The 15,139-nt window shown below is 40.1% G+C and overlaps 2 protein-coding genes across 12 annotated transcripts in view; one reads left to right on the forward strand and one right to left on the reverse strand.

The window, feature by feature from the left end:
- NF1 (neurofibromin 1) overlaps positions 1-15,139 on the reverse strand; it is a 96,519-nt gene that overhangs the window by 18,494 nt on the left and 62,886 nt on the right. For all 9 annotated transcript variants that reach the window (XR_012588468.1, XM_074595724.1, XM_074595720.1 and 6 more), the window contains 12 exons: positions 8,841-9,273; positions 8,265-8,605; positions 7,493-7,695; positions 6,264-6,457; positions 4,849-4,989; positions 4,346-4,625; positions 2,954-3,168; positions 2,682-2,743; positions 2,444-2,558; positions 1,660-1,761; positions 579-719; positions 90-216 (listed from right to left, as the gene is read on the reverse strand). Coding sequence is in view for 8 of the 9 variants with exons in the window: in XM_074595724.1 (XP_074451825.1) it covers positions 90-216; positions 579-719; positions 1,660-1,761; positions 2,444-2,558; positions 2,682-2,743; positions 2,954-3,168; positions 4,346-4,625; positions 4,849-4,989; positions 6,264-6,457; positions 7,493-7,695; positions 8,265-8,605; positions 8,841-9,273 (2,354 nt within the window). In the remaining variant the exon portion in view is untranslated. The remainder of the gene's footprint in view (positions 1-89; positions 217-578; positions 720-1,659; positions 1,762-2,443; positions 2,559-2,681; positions 2,744-2,953; positions 3,169-4,345; positions 4,626-4,848; positions 4,990-6,263; positions 6,458-7,492; positions 7,696-8,264; positions 8,606-8,840; positions 9,274-15,139) is intronic.
- EVI2A (ecotropic viral integration site 2A) lies at positions 10,469-14,238 on the forward strand. 3 transcript variants are annotated; one of them, XR_012588469.1, is made up of 3 exons: positions 10,469-10,663; positions 11,498-11,603; positions 12,825-14,238. XR_012588469.1 is itself a non-coding variant. In XM_074595733.1 (2 exons), the coding sequence occupies exon 2, from the start codon at positions 12,841-12,843 to the stop codon at positions 13,603-13,605; it is 765 nt and encodes a 254-aa protein (XP_074451834.1). In that variant the 5' UTR covers positions 10,528-10,663; positions 12,825-12,840; the 3' UTR covers positions 13,606-13,738. The 3 variants fall into 3 exon arrangements, 2 of the variants coding, with proteins under 2 accessions (XP_074451834.1, XP_074451836.1); XM_074595733.1 differs by lacking the exon at positions 11,498-11,603 and having other exon boundaries at positions 10,528-10,663; positions 12,825-13,738; XM_074595735.1 differs by lacking the exon at positions 10,469-10,663 and having other exon boundaries at positions 11,505-11,603; positions 12,825-13,738.

Consider the following 15,139-nt stretch of genomic DNA (forward strand, 5'->3'; position numbering starts at 1 on the left):
CGCCTATTCTCTCCCCTTTACCCTTGTACTTATTTTTATTTCTGAATTAAGAGCGTTCATCAGAAATGAACAGCCAGGTGTGTTCTTACCTTTCAGCAGGTGGCCCACTAGCGCGAAGTTGAAGTTGGAGTTAAAATTTAGCCCAACAAAATGATCCATCTGTTTACAGTGCCACTCCAGCGGCCTCCTGATCTCCATAAACACCTCTTCTGGGCTCTGACGCAGAAAAAATCAAATACAGGATATCTCAAGTTGGTTTGTTGTTTTTCTGGTTTTGTTCTTTTTGGTTTTTTGGGGTTTTTTTGTTGTTTTTTTAAAGTGACAAAACAGTCACTTTAAGAGTTTACATGACAATAGCAAACACATCTACACATCTCTGTTCCAGTTCAGAACAGAATAACAAGAGCTCCATCTCTACAGCTTAGTTTTACCGTTGATATTATGCAAGTGAAACGATTTCTAATGCAAATTTCAGTTTTAGTTGGTTAACCACTGTCCATCAGGACAAAGAAATTTTCTTCTTTTTTAACTGCTTACATAAACTCGGGGTTGGTCACAGCCGATCGCTAACAGCTTACCTTATCATTGAAGACACGGAGGCTATCCAAGGTGTGCAGGTTCTGCTCGAGCAGTGCAGTCCCTGCCGAGTAGAGGTTGACTTCATCGAGCTGCAGTACGGCCATGGCCACCCAGAAAAGGGCCTTGTGCATAGGGGAGTCCTGGAAGGAAAAGGAAAAGCCACAACTTCACTTTCAAGGCAGTTGCTGTAGGTCAAAGACAAGCAAGACCGATGCACTCCTGTCCTTCCTGCAGCGGGTGCTGTCCTCAGCCACCCCACTCCACCAGGACAGACGGACACACGGGCCTGTAGTCTTTGTGCACTTAACAGCTCAACAGCAGAAAGCAAATGAATTTCAAGCCTTTGCCTCCCCCAAAGCCCTTTCTTCACTCTTCTATTCCTTCCCTTGCTCACAAAAATGTCAGACGCATGTTGCCGTACAGCAGACCGAACAGAAATGAGCCTTTTGGTACCAACTGGAGAGCAGGCGTTGAAAACGGATCACAGTTCTGCATGTGTAGCTGGCCAGGCAATTCCTGCTCCAAATCGAAAAAGCATGCAGGAGAACTGGCATTCAGCAGATGCTGGGTCTCAAACCACAGATTTTTCTGGGAACAAGTTTTATTCACTAACAGTAAATATACGAGGCTCTTCAGTCACAGCATAGCCATTGGTACGCTGATCAAGTAACGCACATGAAAGGAGCACACAGATGGCCAACTAATACCGGATCGGGTATGACTAACGGTTACTACAAGCCGTGATCTGAAAAGCACAGATTAGCAATCAAACATTTGAAAGCCAAGACTGAAAATGTTTTGGGCAGAGTGAAGGCAGGCGGTGTACGGCCTCTGCCTGTATCGCTCTGGCCCCGTTTGACGAAGCAGAACGTTCTAACGCGTTTCTGAAGCCGCCGCACAGGTCCCACATACAAACATCTGACATTGCCCATATGGAGCACTTTCGAGCGTGACTCACAGTAGTGAAGCGTGAACTTCAGATACCACAACACTTACTTATATTTTTGCGATTATACCCATAATTATAATTTTCATTTCCAAAACATGTTCTCTGTTTATTCAAAAAATCCAGTTGTTTACCTTATTAAGAAGGGGCTGCAGCTTGGTGAGTGCTATGACTGTAGCTTCTATTAGAACTTGGCTATTGTAATTATCTGGGCCTTTTAAACAGCTCTCAAGTCCCTTTTAGTAGGAAAAAAAGGATAATTAAAAATACAACCATAATTAGATTTTGCTTTGTAAAAAGAAGATCAAAGCTCTAAACAATAATTGTTGCTCTCAATTAGTTTACAAAGGTTGAGCTCATTTTAAACCAGTTCTCAAGGACTTTTCCAAATGGAGATTTACACAGAAGTGATACATCTATTGCTGAAAGCAACTGCACAACATGTATTAAAAAAGTCAGGGTGCAGGACAGGGTGAAAAAATTACAGAATAGCATCTTCAGATGCTGTTCAATTAAATTTATGTCCATAAAACTCCAATAAAATGCTTAACGGAAACATCTTTAGCACACTGCTTACCTGCTATGGAACACAAGCTTCTTTAGAAAATACGGAACGTCGCTACCAAGGTGAGCCAGTCTGTTTCAAAGTTTTCTTATATGAATGCCTTGGTCTTTATTATATTTATTTATAACACATTAGATTATTAACTTCCTTTAAAAAAAGGAAGTTGTGAATCATGGGCATGCAGCTAAATGCCTTAACACAAAACTCCACATTTATTTAAATGCTGAACTTCTGGATCAACCTCAGTGTCTCAAATTTTAAACTCAGTATTGAAAACTATTGTTACTCTAGAAGTCACAGCACTGATGAAACTTATTGCCACCGAATCAATTTAAGGTCTATGGGTCTATTACCTTGCTAAGAATTCGGATTATTTGTTTTATTTGTCCATGAGACACGCGTTTACTTATACAGCCGAAGACAACAAGTGCTCGCGGCTGCAGGGATGGGTTATATTGGAATGCAAACCTGTGAAGGAAGAGAGTACACTGTATTAAATAAATGTACAACAAATGGGCTGTCTAGCAAGTTGAGAGTTCTAAATATACGACACAGGCGGGCAGGGGTTATGTTTTGGGATGCACAACATACTTTTGAGCTAGTTCAGTCCACTGGTCCAGCCACTTGCACGTCGGAATGTCCCTCATACAAGCCTGAAAATAATTATATCAGTGAATACGTGTAACGTTACGAAAAAGTCTTTTTAAAATTCAGAATGTACAGTTATTTTAGTTCTCAGAAGTCAGCCACTTAACTATTGATTACCGCGTCATGGGAGGCACCTCTCACTACTCTCCTGCCTGTAGAGCGTAAGCAGTGCCATTTTCCCTGAGGGATCATTCCTTTCGTGTGGAACCACGTACCTCCATGATCTCCAGCAAAGCTTCGGTAACAGTTTCCAGGGAAGTCAGCGCAAACGTCTCCCTCTCATAGGAACCAGGCGAGAAGGACCTGTCTCGGTAGCTGGATCGGAAGGCGATGACCGCGGCTGATTTCACTTTGCTGATTCCAAACAGCAAATAAAATTTGGGCAGAGAGAACTCGGTCAAGCTCAGCCTTAAAACTTGCTTGGTCTCCTCTGTTGAATAAATTTTTACATATTAAACCACTGAAATTCAATCCATATTTTAAACACTCTGAGGCTCACCCTCCCATGAATACAAGAGTAGATAATCCTCCTACACGTCACTCTGCACATTCCAACACTCTTTTTTTGCTATTTCCCCCCGAGAACGCCCCAAGTGTGGGCTGCTGCACAGACTGCTGGAGTCCGCCACCAGGAAGACGCGTTCTAAAAACAGGTAGAAAGAAACTCATTTAACGGTGTGGTTCCGTGAGACTTCTCCTCACGCGGATTCAGAAAATGGAAACCTGGAGGGTTCCTGCTTTGAAATACCAGCAGTACTGGAAGTTCAAACTGCAATCAAATTCTGCTTTTGGCTCTGGCACTGCAATGAAGAAAGCCACTTAAATCAGAAGAAAATGACGGCCCTGCTCCTAGCACCGCATATTTTTACAATTCTGAACTTCCCGTTCATTTCAGTGTACTTCAAACTCATTGTTTAAACAGGAAGGCTTGCCCTTCCCTCTGTGTGTCAAGGCAAAGCTTTTCTTTATACATATATATGTGTGTGTGTATATATTTATACACTCACTCTGTCAATATACATAGATATAAAATGAGCTTTCAGATACTTTAAAAAAAGACAAGATTACATAAACTTTTAATTTTTTTCGGCACAAAATCTAGCCTGGTTTTATACTGTACTTCTGTGGTAAGAAGCGACAGCTACGTATTTGCTAATACCAATTATTTTAGGACTGCTAAAATACAGCAGTATGCAAAATACCTGTTTTAACAGTATAACTTCACAATTCCCTTATGTAATCGATATTTTTGTTACCACATTACGCAACCATTCGAAAGATGCACATCAGCCAGTTTTAGCACAGACGTATTTTCTCCTGTCTCTGCATCACAGGAACTTTCTGGCACTTACTTTCTTCTCTTTTTCTAAAACCCGTTCTACAAACAATTTACATTATGCACCTGCTCTAAACCAGACAGTCATTTGTTAATTCCATACTCATTTGTTGTAGATCAGATCCTCATTCTGATCTGTGTGTGAGCTGAACAACAACGTGGTCTTTTCAAACTCTCAGAATAGTTTAAAGAGAGAAAAACAACCCAAATACTTCTTCAACAAGCTAAGGAGCAATCAGCTAAATTGAAAATCTGAAAAAAAACCTCTTACCACTGAAGTGAAGCTGTGAGCAAGTGCAAAGAGAATGGATGATGTTGATGACGAGCCCGTGAGTGGAAGCTCTGAGAGAAAGGGGACCCGTGGCCACCAACAAAGTGACTACGTGGAAGAGGTAGGGGAGATGGGCAGCCACGTCCAGGGAGTTGTTAAAGGAGAGCATCAGCATGTAACGGGCCAGAATAGCAATGTCATCCCACATCAGGTGCTGCTCCAGCGTAGGAGTTGGCGACAGGCAAGTCTTGTCGATTATTTTACACATCCTTCCAATCACCTGGAAAGAGAACAACCATTTCGTTTCACTCGCACGAAGAGCACAGCTCAAAACTTCGGTAAAAACAATTTAACATTGGAATTGTTCTATTGCTTGCAACCTGTTTTATCATGGTTATGGAATCATTGCCTGTAGTGAGTTATCAGACAGCATCTCAGTGTCACATTGTTATACAAGTTGACATTATTATATAAAAGGAAATTAAGGCAAAGAGGGAACTCACTTTGCTCGAAACCAATTTGACGTTTCCAGAAGCAAGCGCTACAGCTGTGTCTGCCATAACCTCCGCCTTTATGGATCCTAAGCCCCCTGTGGCACTAGTTTTGATGAAACTGTCCAGCACTACGTCAAGGAGATCTGTTATCTATTAAAGAAAAAAAATAATTCCTTTTTTATCAGTCAGATTAACTTTATTTTTCCCCAGAAAACCACCTTTTAAACAGGCAATCCTTCATTTTTTCAGCTGCAGATGCATAACTATCATAAATTCAAGCATCAGTTTTAGTGATTTGCTATCCTTTTGGAAAAAAGTCCAATGTAAATATCAGAAGTATAAAGATTAATTCCACCAGGTTTTACTCCAGATCAAAGTGCTTCATAACTGTGCAGAAACTATAATTTGGTTTGTATTATTTTTATTTTTTTTCCAATTTAAAGTATAACTATTCATAAAATGCTGAACCTAGTAAGAAGACACAGGGGAAAAAAAACATAATTCCAAGAAATAAGCAGGATCTTGTCTGTAAAATATTTTGCTTAGATTACTAGCCGTACATGAATAGAGCTACAAGTAAAACAAGTTTCTTCTCATGTACAGAAAAAAAAAAGAGAGAGAAATATATACCGGTAAGATTCAAATCTGTCCAAGCGCACAGAGAACTGTACATGTAATGTGCCGGCTAAGATTAATGCTATTTCGGTATTGGTTCAAATTCAGCTCTCATTATATTATGAAAACGGTTTGAAATTTTAAGTCAATGATAAAATTTCCATCGACTGCTGTGGAATATTAATCTTTTAATTTTGTCTTCTCCAGATTTACCTGTTAACAGACTTTCATACTGGACATAACAGTCATATTGCTCTCAATGGGATTTAAGCTTTCAAAATACATTGATTTTTTTTTTTTTTTAATTTTGCTTTTGGCCAATTAGACCAAGCAAGAAAATGCCCTCATGCATCCATTTGACAGTTCTTCTGCATTCTCAGGGATGCTGGGCTGCATCAGTTTGGATGCCAGTTAAAAAAAATAAAAATAGTATGACAATGAGAAAGTCGATACAAAGCTTGTGAGCAAGCCTGGCCGCAGCAAGTAAAGCTGGTCTCGTTTGCCTAAGCACCTCCTTCATGGGTGGCAGAGATGATGTCAGCTTTGATGAAATAATTACCAAAGATTTTTAATTTTCAATTCTCAGTGGGGGCCAGGAACACATTCCTAGAAGCCAGAGCTCATTGATGATTTTATGAAGTATTTTACAGAATGGAAACTCCAGAAGGACTCGCACACTGCTCTCCAAGCAGCTAATACACTTAGGTCACATCAAGATTAATTTTATTTTTCTGCATTAACATTTAAGTGGTTAAAAACTCTATAATCTGCTTACAAACAAAGTGCAATAAATTATGCAGAATTTGTACCTGTCCAAGACTTCCCCATATCTTAGCTTGAATGGAAGGATACATCTGCTTTTCATTTATTGTCATTGTTATAAGCTTATCAAGAATAGCAGTGACCCGCTGGCGCTTAGCATCATCATTGTGTTTACAGAACCGGACCAGATTCGACAGCCAGGGAGTCATATACTCCAGACAAAGATGTTTCAGTTCAATACCTGAAATAAAAATCCACTTTGTAACACAGAAGCAGCACCGGTCTCTATTTGTAAGTAAATTATCATTTGTGAGCGCTTTTCAGTTCTACTGTCTAAAATAATTACTACCAGAGCCGAGCAAATAATACTGGGCAAACAGATAAGCTTCAAAAAGAAACATACTCTAATAATGACATCCAAGAAACGTCTGTAGGGATCTGGCAAGGAGATGTTGACATTTTAATATCTTATTAAGAGGTGTGACATAAAGATGTGTACATTCAGTATTACGCGGGACTACTGCAGATAATTTCTTTTTAATCTTGAGAATGTATTCTAAACAGCTTCCAACAGTAAAGTCAGAGCTGTGCTATGTCTGGAAAAAAAGGATGACAAAAGTGGTGCAACAGAACCACATTTACAATTGAGAGATACGATAAATCTGAAAACATTAATTTTGATACGACTAAAGGACCCTGTAACTCTTCAGTGTACGTATCTGCTCGAGTTTAAAGCTTCACTATCATGGACCTCAAATTTTGACTTTGTTCTGCAATATTCTCTACTCCTGCGAATCACTAACAGCCTGGCAGAGACCTCTCCAAAGGACTCACTGTGCAAAACTACAAACAGGGATCTACTGTGATCTCTCTGAATGAACTGAATCCTCGAAACAAGTGAGATGCCCAGTAAAACTTGTTAGAACATTAATTTCAAAGTGTAAAACGCACTTGCCTCTTTTTTTTTTTTTTTTTTTTAAAAAATCTATTTCATGGGAAAGTGCACATTCAGGCACGGAAAGCAACGATCTTCTCCAACAGACACCATTCCAGTTTGTGAAACTGCCTGGCTCCAGAGGATTACACAACTCGATTATTAGGAAACAGACATAAATGGATAATCTTGAAATCAGCTAAAACAGCTCTAAAGAAGCACTTGCGAGTTAAACTGCTTGTGACTCTGACACGAGGAAGCTTAACTGACTACGCCAGACAGCTGCCAACTTAGATCTTTTCAAATTCACAGTTAGCATGAAGGAATACCAGTGTTACTTACTAGATTTGCTAAATCCAGAAATACACTCCTCCAAGAACTCTAAGGTAAGGTGTGGTTCGTTAGCTGCAAGAGTCTTACTAATAGATACAATAAATAGTGTGTTGTTGGCAGGAATACACAGACCTGAAGTTTCCAGTAACTGGCCCTCAATCTTTAAATTAAAGGTACAGGTTAAGGCACAGAGAAGATTATAGGCAGCAGACCTGTAACAAAGCAAGCAACGTGACTTGTAATAGTGTTCTTGTACATTTTAAAATATATACATTACACCAAGGCATCACAGAAGTAGTACTGACATATTAAAAATAAAATCAATCCTGCCGTATAAGCGATTACATCTAAACCCGAACTTTTTCCCTGCACCAGGTAAGATTCAGAGACAACAACATTTGCCTTGGAGGAATAAAAATTACTCTACTTGCTTTAAACAATTTCTGGTGATGTTAAAGAGTATGTTTGAAGGACTTGAAGGACACGTGAAAATCAAATTACATCAAAAAAATCAAATGTACCTAACAAACATACACTGCAAAGCAGAATAATTTCTCCTTGTAAAGAGAAATAAAGCTTCCTATACGCCTTCAGTTACCCAGTTACAGTCTGCCTGCACCTACAGAAACCTCAAACTTTCTTTATATTAAAAAGTACATCTTATGGAGCTGTGGTGAAAGAAAGATTGTTTTGTTCAAGAGGGATTCGCTAACACTAAGAAAACCTTGGAAAAAAATTCACATTTTTGCCCGAAGTTGATATGAATTGAAAAGATCTGTACCGCAGACTGGGGTCTGAGCTCCCCAGGTTGAGCAGCGCGATGTTCAGGAGTGTCCCAGGGACGTCCTTCGGGCGAATTTTAGTGTGCTGCGGGATGGAGTCGGGCTGGGAGAGCTCCCACCGGGTCCGTATGTGAATGATGGACCTAACGATGGCTTCGCACTCCTGATGCATGAAGGTGAGCGGTGTGCCTTGGTTGGCAATGGTCAAGGTAAACTGGTTCTCATCAACAAGACATATTTCCTCGATTTCCGAGGCATAGTATATATCATTTAGAAACACTGTCTGTCCCAGGACTCTAGTCCGCTCTGCTGACGTCACCTGCACAGCTGTGGACCCAACCTTAGAAAGAGAACAGAAAAGTGGCTCAGCACCTATTGTTAGCAATACAAAGAGAGAAAAGTCTGACACTTCTAATTTTATGGAGATAAATGTATGAAATTTTATACTTCCTAAAGAGACATACTAATAAGTTGTGACTTCTCCTCAAGACAGGAGAATAAAGAAACAGTAAAATCACACTCAAATCCTTATAAAAATACAACAGTTAACTAGGAACAGCGTTAAAAGGACTTACTTTAATAGAAACTTTGGTGTCTTTATGAGCCAGTTTGAGAGCATTGTGAAATACTTTCAAGTCCTCCTCCAACGCCAAGGTAGCCGCTGGGAGCTTCTGCTGGTCGTGCTCGATGTGCTCTGCCAGCTTCCCCGGAGAGTCTATGAAAATAAGCCTTTTGCTTCCTTTCAAACCTGTCAAGAGCCTTTCATGGTATTTGGTGTATTCTCTGACCCAAGAGTTACAGTTATAAATAAAAACCGCTGAGACATTTTCGTAAGCAAAGCCTGGAAAAACTACAAACCATTTAGAAAGAAAGTCTGTTTTAAAGCGATTACTGGGGCCAGCGTGTGTGAGGTCCACTACAATTTCATATGGCTTTGCATAGTATGGCTTCAGAGTTAGCAGCACGTGGTATATCAATAAATCTCCGTTGATCTGACCAGTCTTGAATCTGCAAGAAAACAAGACAGACATTGTTGGGTTTGCATTTTAGATCCACATTACAGACATTTGAGCGATGTATTACACATACTACTGCTATGCTAAACCAGACTGATCTTTCACATAGTTCTAAAAAAACCATCCATCAAAGCAATGACGCTGGACCGGCGGCTGCAGCCTAAAGGCATCTGCTACTGTTCCACCACGCCACACGCCAACCAAGTCTGGTGCCCAGTACGATGAAGCTTGATTTGGGATTCAACTCAACTTCATTTTCAAGTGCCACGCGACCTACCACCGCCAAGCAACCTCCAGGCAGACAGGAGGTTCATTCGACTAACGGGAAAAATAAAATCCGTGCTGGAGAGCAACAGTGAGTGCATCAATTGGATCAAAACTGGATTACATGAAAAGAGCTCAGAGTTTCTTTTAAGATGAAAGTACAAGTCCCTCTAGCTGTCTTTTTAACCTCTCTAGAGATTCAAGTTATATCTACTTTTATATGTGGAAAAATAAATGTATTTCAGAAGTCATAATAAGATTAAGCATCCACATACCAACTTGTTCAAAGGGTCTCAAAGTCATTTCATTTGCTGCATACTGCAGCACACTAACACTTGGCAGAGTGTTCCTAAGAATGGGCAGTCCTCTGAGGATCTGTCTACAAAATAACTCTTTCCAGAAAAAAAATCAGATTATATATAAATATTAAGAACCTTTTATTCTTGTCTAATGATTCTCTGAATTTTATGAGTGATCTGCTTAAAACAAGTCCCCCCAGAGTTAGCAGAGCAGACAAAATTCTACTGGGAGGAATTAATTAAAAATCAAACTCAACACTAGCTCGTGAACATCGAAGGAACTTTTAAAAACCTGCCACCGTTTCAAGCTAGGATGGGCTCAACCCTTTCAAGGCAAGTCAACAGGCCAGGGAAAGAGCTCACAAATACTGTGAGCACGTATGCAGTTGTGAGCGTACTGGGACACCGCTCTTGGTAACACCCAAGGTAAAACCCCTGAGCGTAGGATATCGGAGGAGACAAACTTCATGAGCGTAGAAAATCTGTCTGCCGAAGAGACTTTTTTTCCCCTTGTTTTACTTCCTGTTGTTCGAAGAGCTAATTTGGGCAAGCTGGTGTTTTTCCCCCTCTAACGTGTCATGGTATAGTTGTTACAAAAAGGAAGTGTGTCATCTCTGTGGTTTTAGTTCTCCACTTAGAGTAAACGACATGTAATTTCAGTTACAGATTTGCTTAAAAAATACCAGCATTGCCTAAATCTACTTGCTTTAGGTTAATGGTCATTCGCATCCCAAGAGCAAATATACGCACAAAGAAATTTTATTGTTAAAGGATTAACTATCTGAAACATCACGTTTCTTTTGGCTACGTCTTGGCAGGGTAAGTACACATTTTCCTTCTCCTATTTTAAGTTCCACTTCAAAGTTTCTTAGATTTTGTAGAAAATGATATGCAAAAGTATTTTTAAAGAAGTTCAAGTACCTGAAAAATAGTAACAAACTGTAAAAATATTATCTCCAACTGAATTAAGGAAGCTGATATAACTGTATTTTTAGTAATGTTAAAGGTTATTCATAATCAGACTCCCCAGCGTGACCAGTGACAGTCGCTACTCAGCTCTGTTGTTCCTACGCACTGCAGATCCTACTGTGCGCTGACAGAAGACCCTATCAATACCTAGGCACAAAGGCTTGAACTAAAAAGAAAAAAAAAAACAGTTCTTTAATGATCAGCTCCTTTGCTCTCACAATTTTAAGCAAAGCCCTTAGCATCGGTTTGTTTATTTTTAAGAAAAGCACATCTGGTCTAGAACGCTACAATGAACACTGGACTCGCTGTACCCTCGGAGGGAGCAGGCAGAAAGAGATCTGCAGCTCTCAGACAGTGACATTAAACGTTGGAGTGTATCTGCGCCGGCAAACGCAGCTCGGTTCTGCATGCAGAAACTTTATGGGAAATGTGTTGTGTTTCCAAAAAAAAAAAGGCTTTGCTGGTTTTGCTTTTTTTTCCTTTTTAAAATATGCTACAAGGCATCATCCAGGCAACCTTTACCATACAAAGATAAATTCCCTGTGAGCTGTAGTTGATACTAAGGTGGTTTCTAGTTCAAACTCAACAGTAAGGATTCATCTCAGAATGGAGTTTAATTTTATGTTACGGGTGAGCTGCAAAGTAAAAGATACACATATCTTTAGCTTCTCCTTTGTCACATAGGGAGGGACACCCATCGTCTGCTCCCTGGTTACACTCCAGGCACGTCACCCCTCGCTCTCCCGCAGGACACCAGCACCGCAAGGGGCTGCTGTCTGGATGCTGCCAGGTAGGTAAGCTCTCCCCTCGGATTTTTGGGAGCGAATATAGCAAGTTCTTTGGTAGGCATGCTAAATTTGACTACAATAAAAGAAACATTGTCTGGAACATTTCAAAATTACCTAATCTTACCAATTCACCGATATGCTTTGTTACCTTTACAGTAATAGCTTCAAGAACAAACATATTTATCCAAACAGCACTGTTCCTTTTGGTCATTCTCTATAGGATTTATATTTGAACCAAATGTAGACTGTAACACTCAAAGGACACACTTTGTTCTGTTGATGGAGACAGGTGAAGGAGAGACATCGCCTGGGATAACGAGCCTTAAGCTCTGCACGTCTCTGACACGCAGCCCGGCCGAAGCAGCAGCGGTTCACTGCTCGGCTGGTCTGTCACTATTATTTTGAGGTTATTATCTCAGTACCAGACTGACCTAAAGATCAGTTTCTTGCCCTACAGACAGATTCAACAGGTACAAAACTGAATACTACACAAATGTAAAGCGGAACACACTCATGGTAATATAATTTGCGTAAGTATCTCAGGCATTTTAAAGAAAATGTCACAGTCTGTAGCATGTTTGGGAGAAAAATTTGAGACGTACATTTGTGATAAATAGCCTTTTGTGCAATAAAGCAGAAAAATTAGAGAACAAAGCTTTTCCTAGGTATTTATGAAATCCTCCAGTTCGCTGTGCTGTGCCCCAAACTGCCGACACTTAGAGGAACATTTTAGATTTAACGTTTTTCACTCAACCATCTTTACAAGCATGGTTACACTTCCCACATTCAGGGGAACACAGGAAAGTAAGAAGCAGTAATCTGCAAACTTCACCTGGGTTTCTCCTTTCACTGTGTAAAAGCAGAAGTGAGGAGCTCACAGCTGTAATATGGCCAGCGTTACAGAGGAGGAACCGCCACTGAGCCCGTCTCTACCTCACGCGGGAGTTAGTAGGAAACGCTTTCCTTTCTCTCTTTGCTCCATGTTCTTTTTTAATCCTCATATATTTTCTATAAACCTCAAACTGTCAGAAGTTTGAAACAACCTCTTCTTTCAGAATATCAAGTACTTGAACTTGTCCTCCTACATCCACTAAAAATGAGGTCAAGTTACATTTTTTTTTTCCCATCAAAAAGGCTGCTGCCCGCTGTTCCCTCAGAAGTCTGATTCAATCCTCTAAGAACCAGCATTTGCTAAACTAATACCATAATTTGTATTTTTGCAGGTGACTAAATAGGAAGATGAAGACAAAGAGACATAATAAACCACACTTCATCTTCCCTGTCCTGATAATCTCTTCTTTGTGTTTGCAAACAAGTGCAAACCATACCAATTATCCTTGGGTTATAAATGAAACCTGGAACCCTATCAGCCAAAACCAAAGCGGAAGCCAGAACGTAACAGAAGCCAACACAAATTCTCCTCTGAGCATCAATTTCAGCAGCAAAATGACTACTTTTGAAATGCAGAACAGCACCCTGCAGTCCTTATCCTCCACAACGGCCCAAAATTCAACATTTTCCCCCACCAGAAGTGCTGTTTCAGCAGCTGGAGGACCCAGGAACACCAGCAAACCCAAGAGCACAATGACAAAAGAAACATGTGAAGACAATAAGTCTCTTGTACTGATTTGTTTCATTATAATAGCAGTACTTGTGCTTATCTGCACCTTCTTATTTCTGTCAACAGTTGTAATAGCAAACAAAATGTCCTATCTCAAAAAAATTCAGCAAGGAAAACGTCGGCCCAGGAGCAATGGCGATATTCTGGCGACTAACAGTTTATGGCCAACTGCAGCAGGAACGTGGCAGAGGATGCCTAAGGAGACAGCGGGAACCGAACTGATAATGCAAGACTTAATAGCAGGGAGGGATGCTGCGATCCAAAGGAAAACTGACGATGAAACTACTGAGAAACTCACTAAAGAAACAGATAATGAACAGGAAAACAAAGAACCCTTAAAGACACACAAACCCATTTTAACCAATTTTGTAGTTGAGATTTAACTCACAGGTAAAAACTCATCTTTTGTCTTTTTTACATCATTAATATGAGGCAAAAAGTTAGCTTTCAAGTAACAACATGAATGTTAACACAGGAAAACTAAATTCAGGTCTTAGGGGTTTTTTGTTTATGATAGTGAAAATGCTGTAGCAACCTGTAGATCTAGAAGGCAATAAGATGGTGTTAAATAGCTTTTTATAAATAATGGCAAAACCGGTTTTACTCCTTTGACCAGAAACCATGGTGAGAGAAGCTGAACAGGATAAAACAAAAGGACCGAAGTTTGTCCATTCTCAAAGATCATGAGGAGGAAAAAAAAAGGACTGTTAGCCTAATAAACATACCATCCCACCAGGTGCTACACAGCCATAGGCAGGGCGGGATTTTAAGAAAACCATAACTCAGTCACAACTTCAATGCGACTACTGAGCCAGGAACCAGCCTCTCTCAAAATGCTCTTTCAGGTTTTTCCATCAAGGACTTCTTAAACCAGCTTAATAGCTTTTGAACCAGACTGAGATCTGAATCATGTTTCGACTTTGTGTATGAGTATATGAAGTTTGTATTACATGTTAGAATATGAGAACTGTTTCAATTTGTTATCTCCAATAAACTAGCAGTATCAATTTTTAAATAACCTGGTACTATTTCTCCAAGTCAAAATATTACAAAAAATATTAAAGAAGGCATTTTAGAATATTATATTCCTACATTTGCTGAAGGTCAGTAAAGGTCTCCTCTGATGACTAGCTGTGATTTCTTGCATCACGGAAACATCCACACAGAAACACACTCCACTTTGTCCTAAATACAACCAATTAGAACATGCCAAAAATTTCTTCAAGAACCACAACAACTTTTCATTTCTTTATTCCCAGAGAGACCTGATTTTCCCCATATTTCTGGGGAGATGTCTGTATCTGGCCCTCACTAGAGCAGAGCTTTGTTATTTTAAGGAAACACAAGAAGTTTTGCACAAGCTCCTTGTGTTTAAAGAAGATGTGTTGCACCATGGCTACAAGTGTTAAAATTGCAGAGTGACAAAGTTCTAAACATCCCGGGCATCTGTAGTAAACATTTCTGACACAGGAGATGGTTGTCTGAGTTTGAAAGAATCAGGACATAAGACTGCATCCTCAATTCACCTTCCATTACATCACCATAAACTTAGCTGGAAGGGCAGGTCAAGAAACCACAGAGGAGCAGAGAGAAGACAGTATTCGGGGAAGCCAAGAGAGCGCAAGATCTCAAAAACCACGCAACTGCCTGTGACAAAGGTGGTTTGTGTAGCAAGGAAGATAAAACTGGATGGAGTTTACAAGCTTAGCCCAGAGCTGGGAGTCATTAGAAAATAAGTTAATTGGAGATGGAAAAAAAAAAAACCAAACTAGACACCAAAACCCAACTACAGGGCAAATTCCAATTAATCTTGCCACAAACCACGTATTCAGACCTTAGAGGTCACAGGGAGGAGGCCCAGCACACACCGCACCAGTAGAACGGGAGGACGGGGCACTACCTCAGGCATTTCTACAA

Source organism: Larus michahellis, chromosome 7 (assembly GCF_964199755.1).
Source record: "Larus michahellis chromosome 7, bLarMic1.1, whole genome shotgun sequence".
NCBI lineage: Eukaryota > Metazoa > Chordata > Aves > Charadriiformes > Laridae > Larus > Larus michahellis.

Excerpts from the sequence above, each read along its gene's own strand:
- EVI2A (XM_074595733.1), top strand. The coding sequence starts at position 12,841 with ATGAAGACAAAGAGACATAATAAACCACACTTCATCTTCCCTGTCCTG.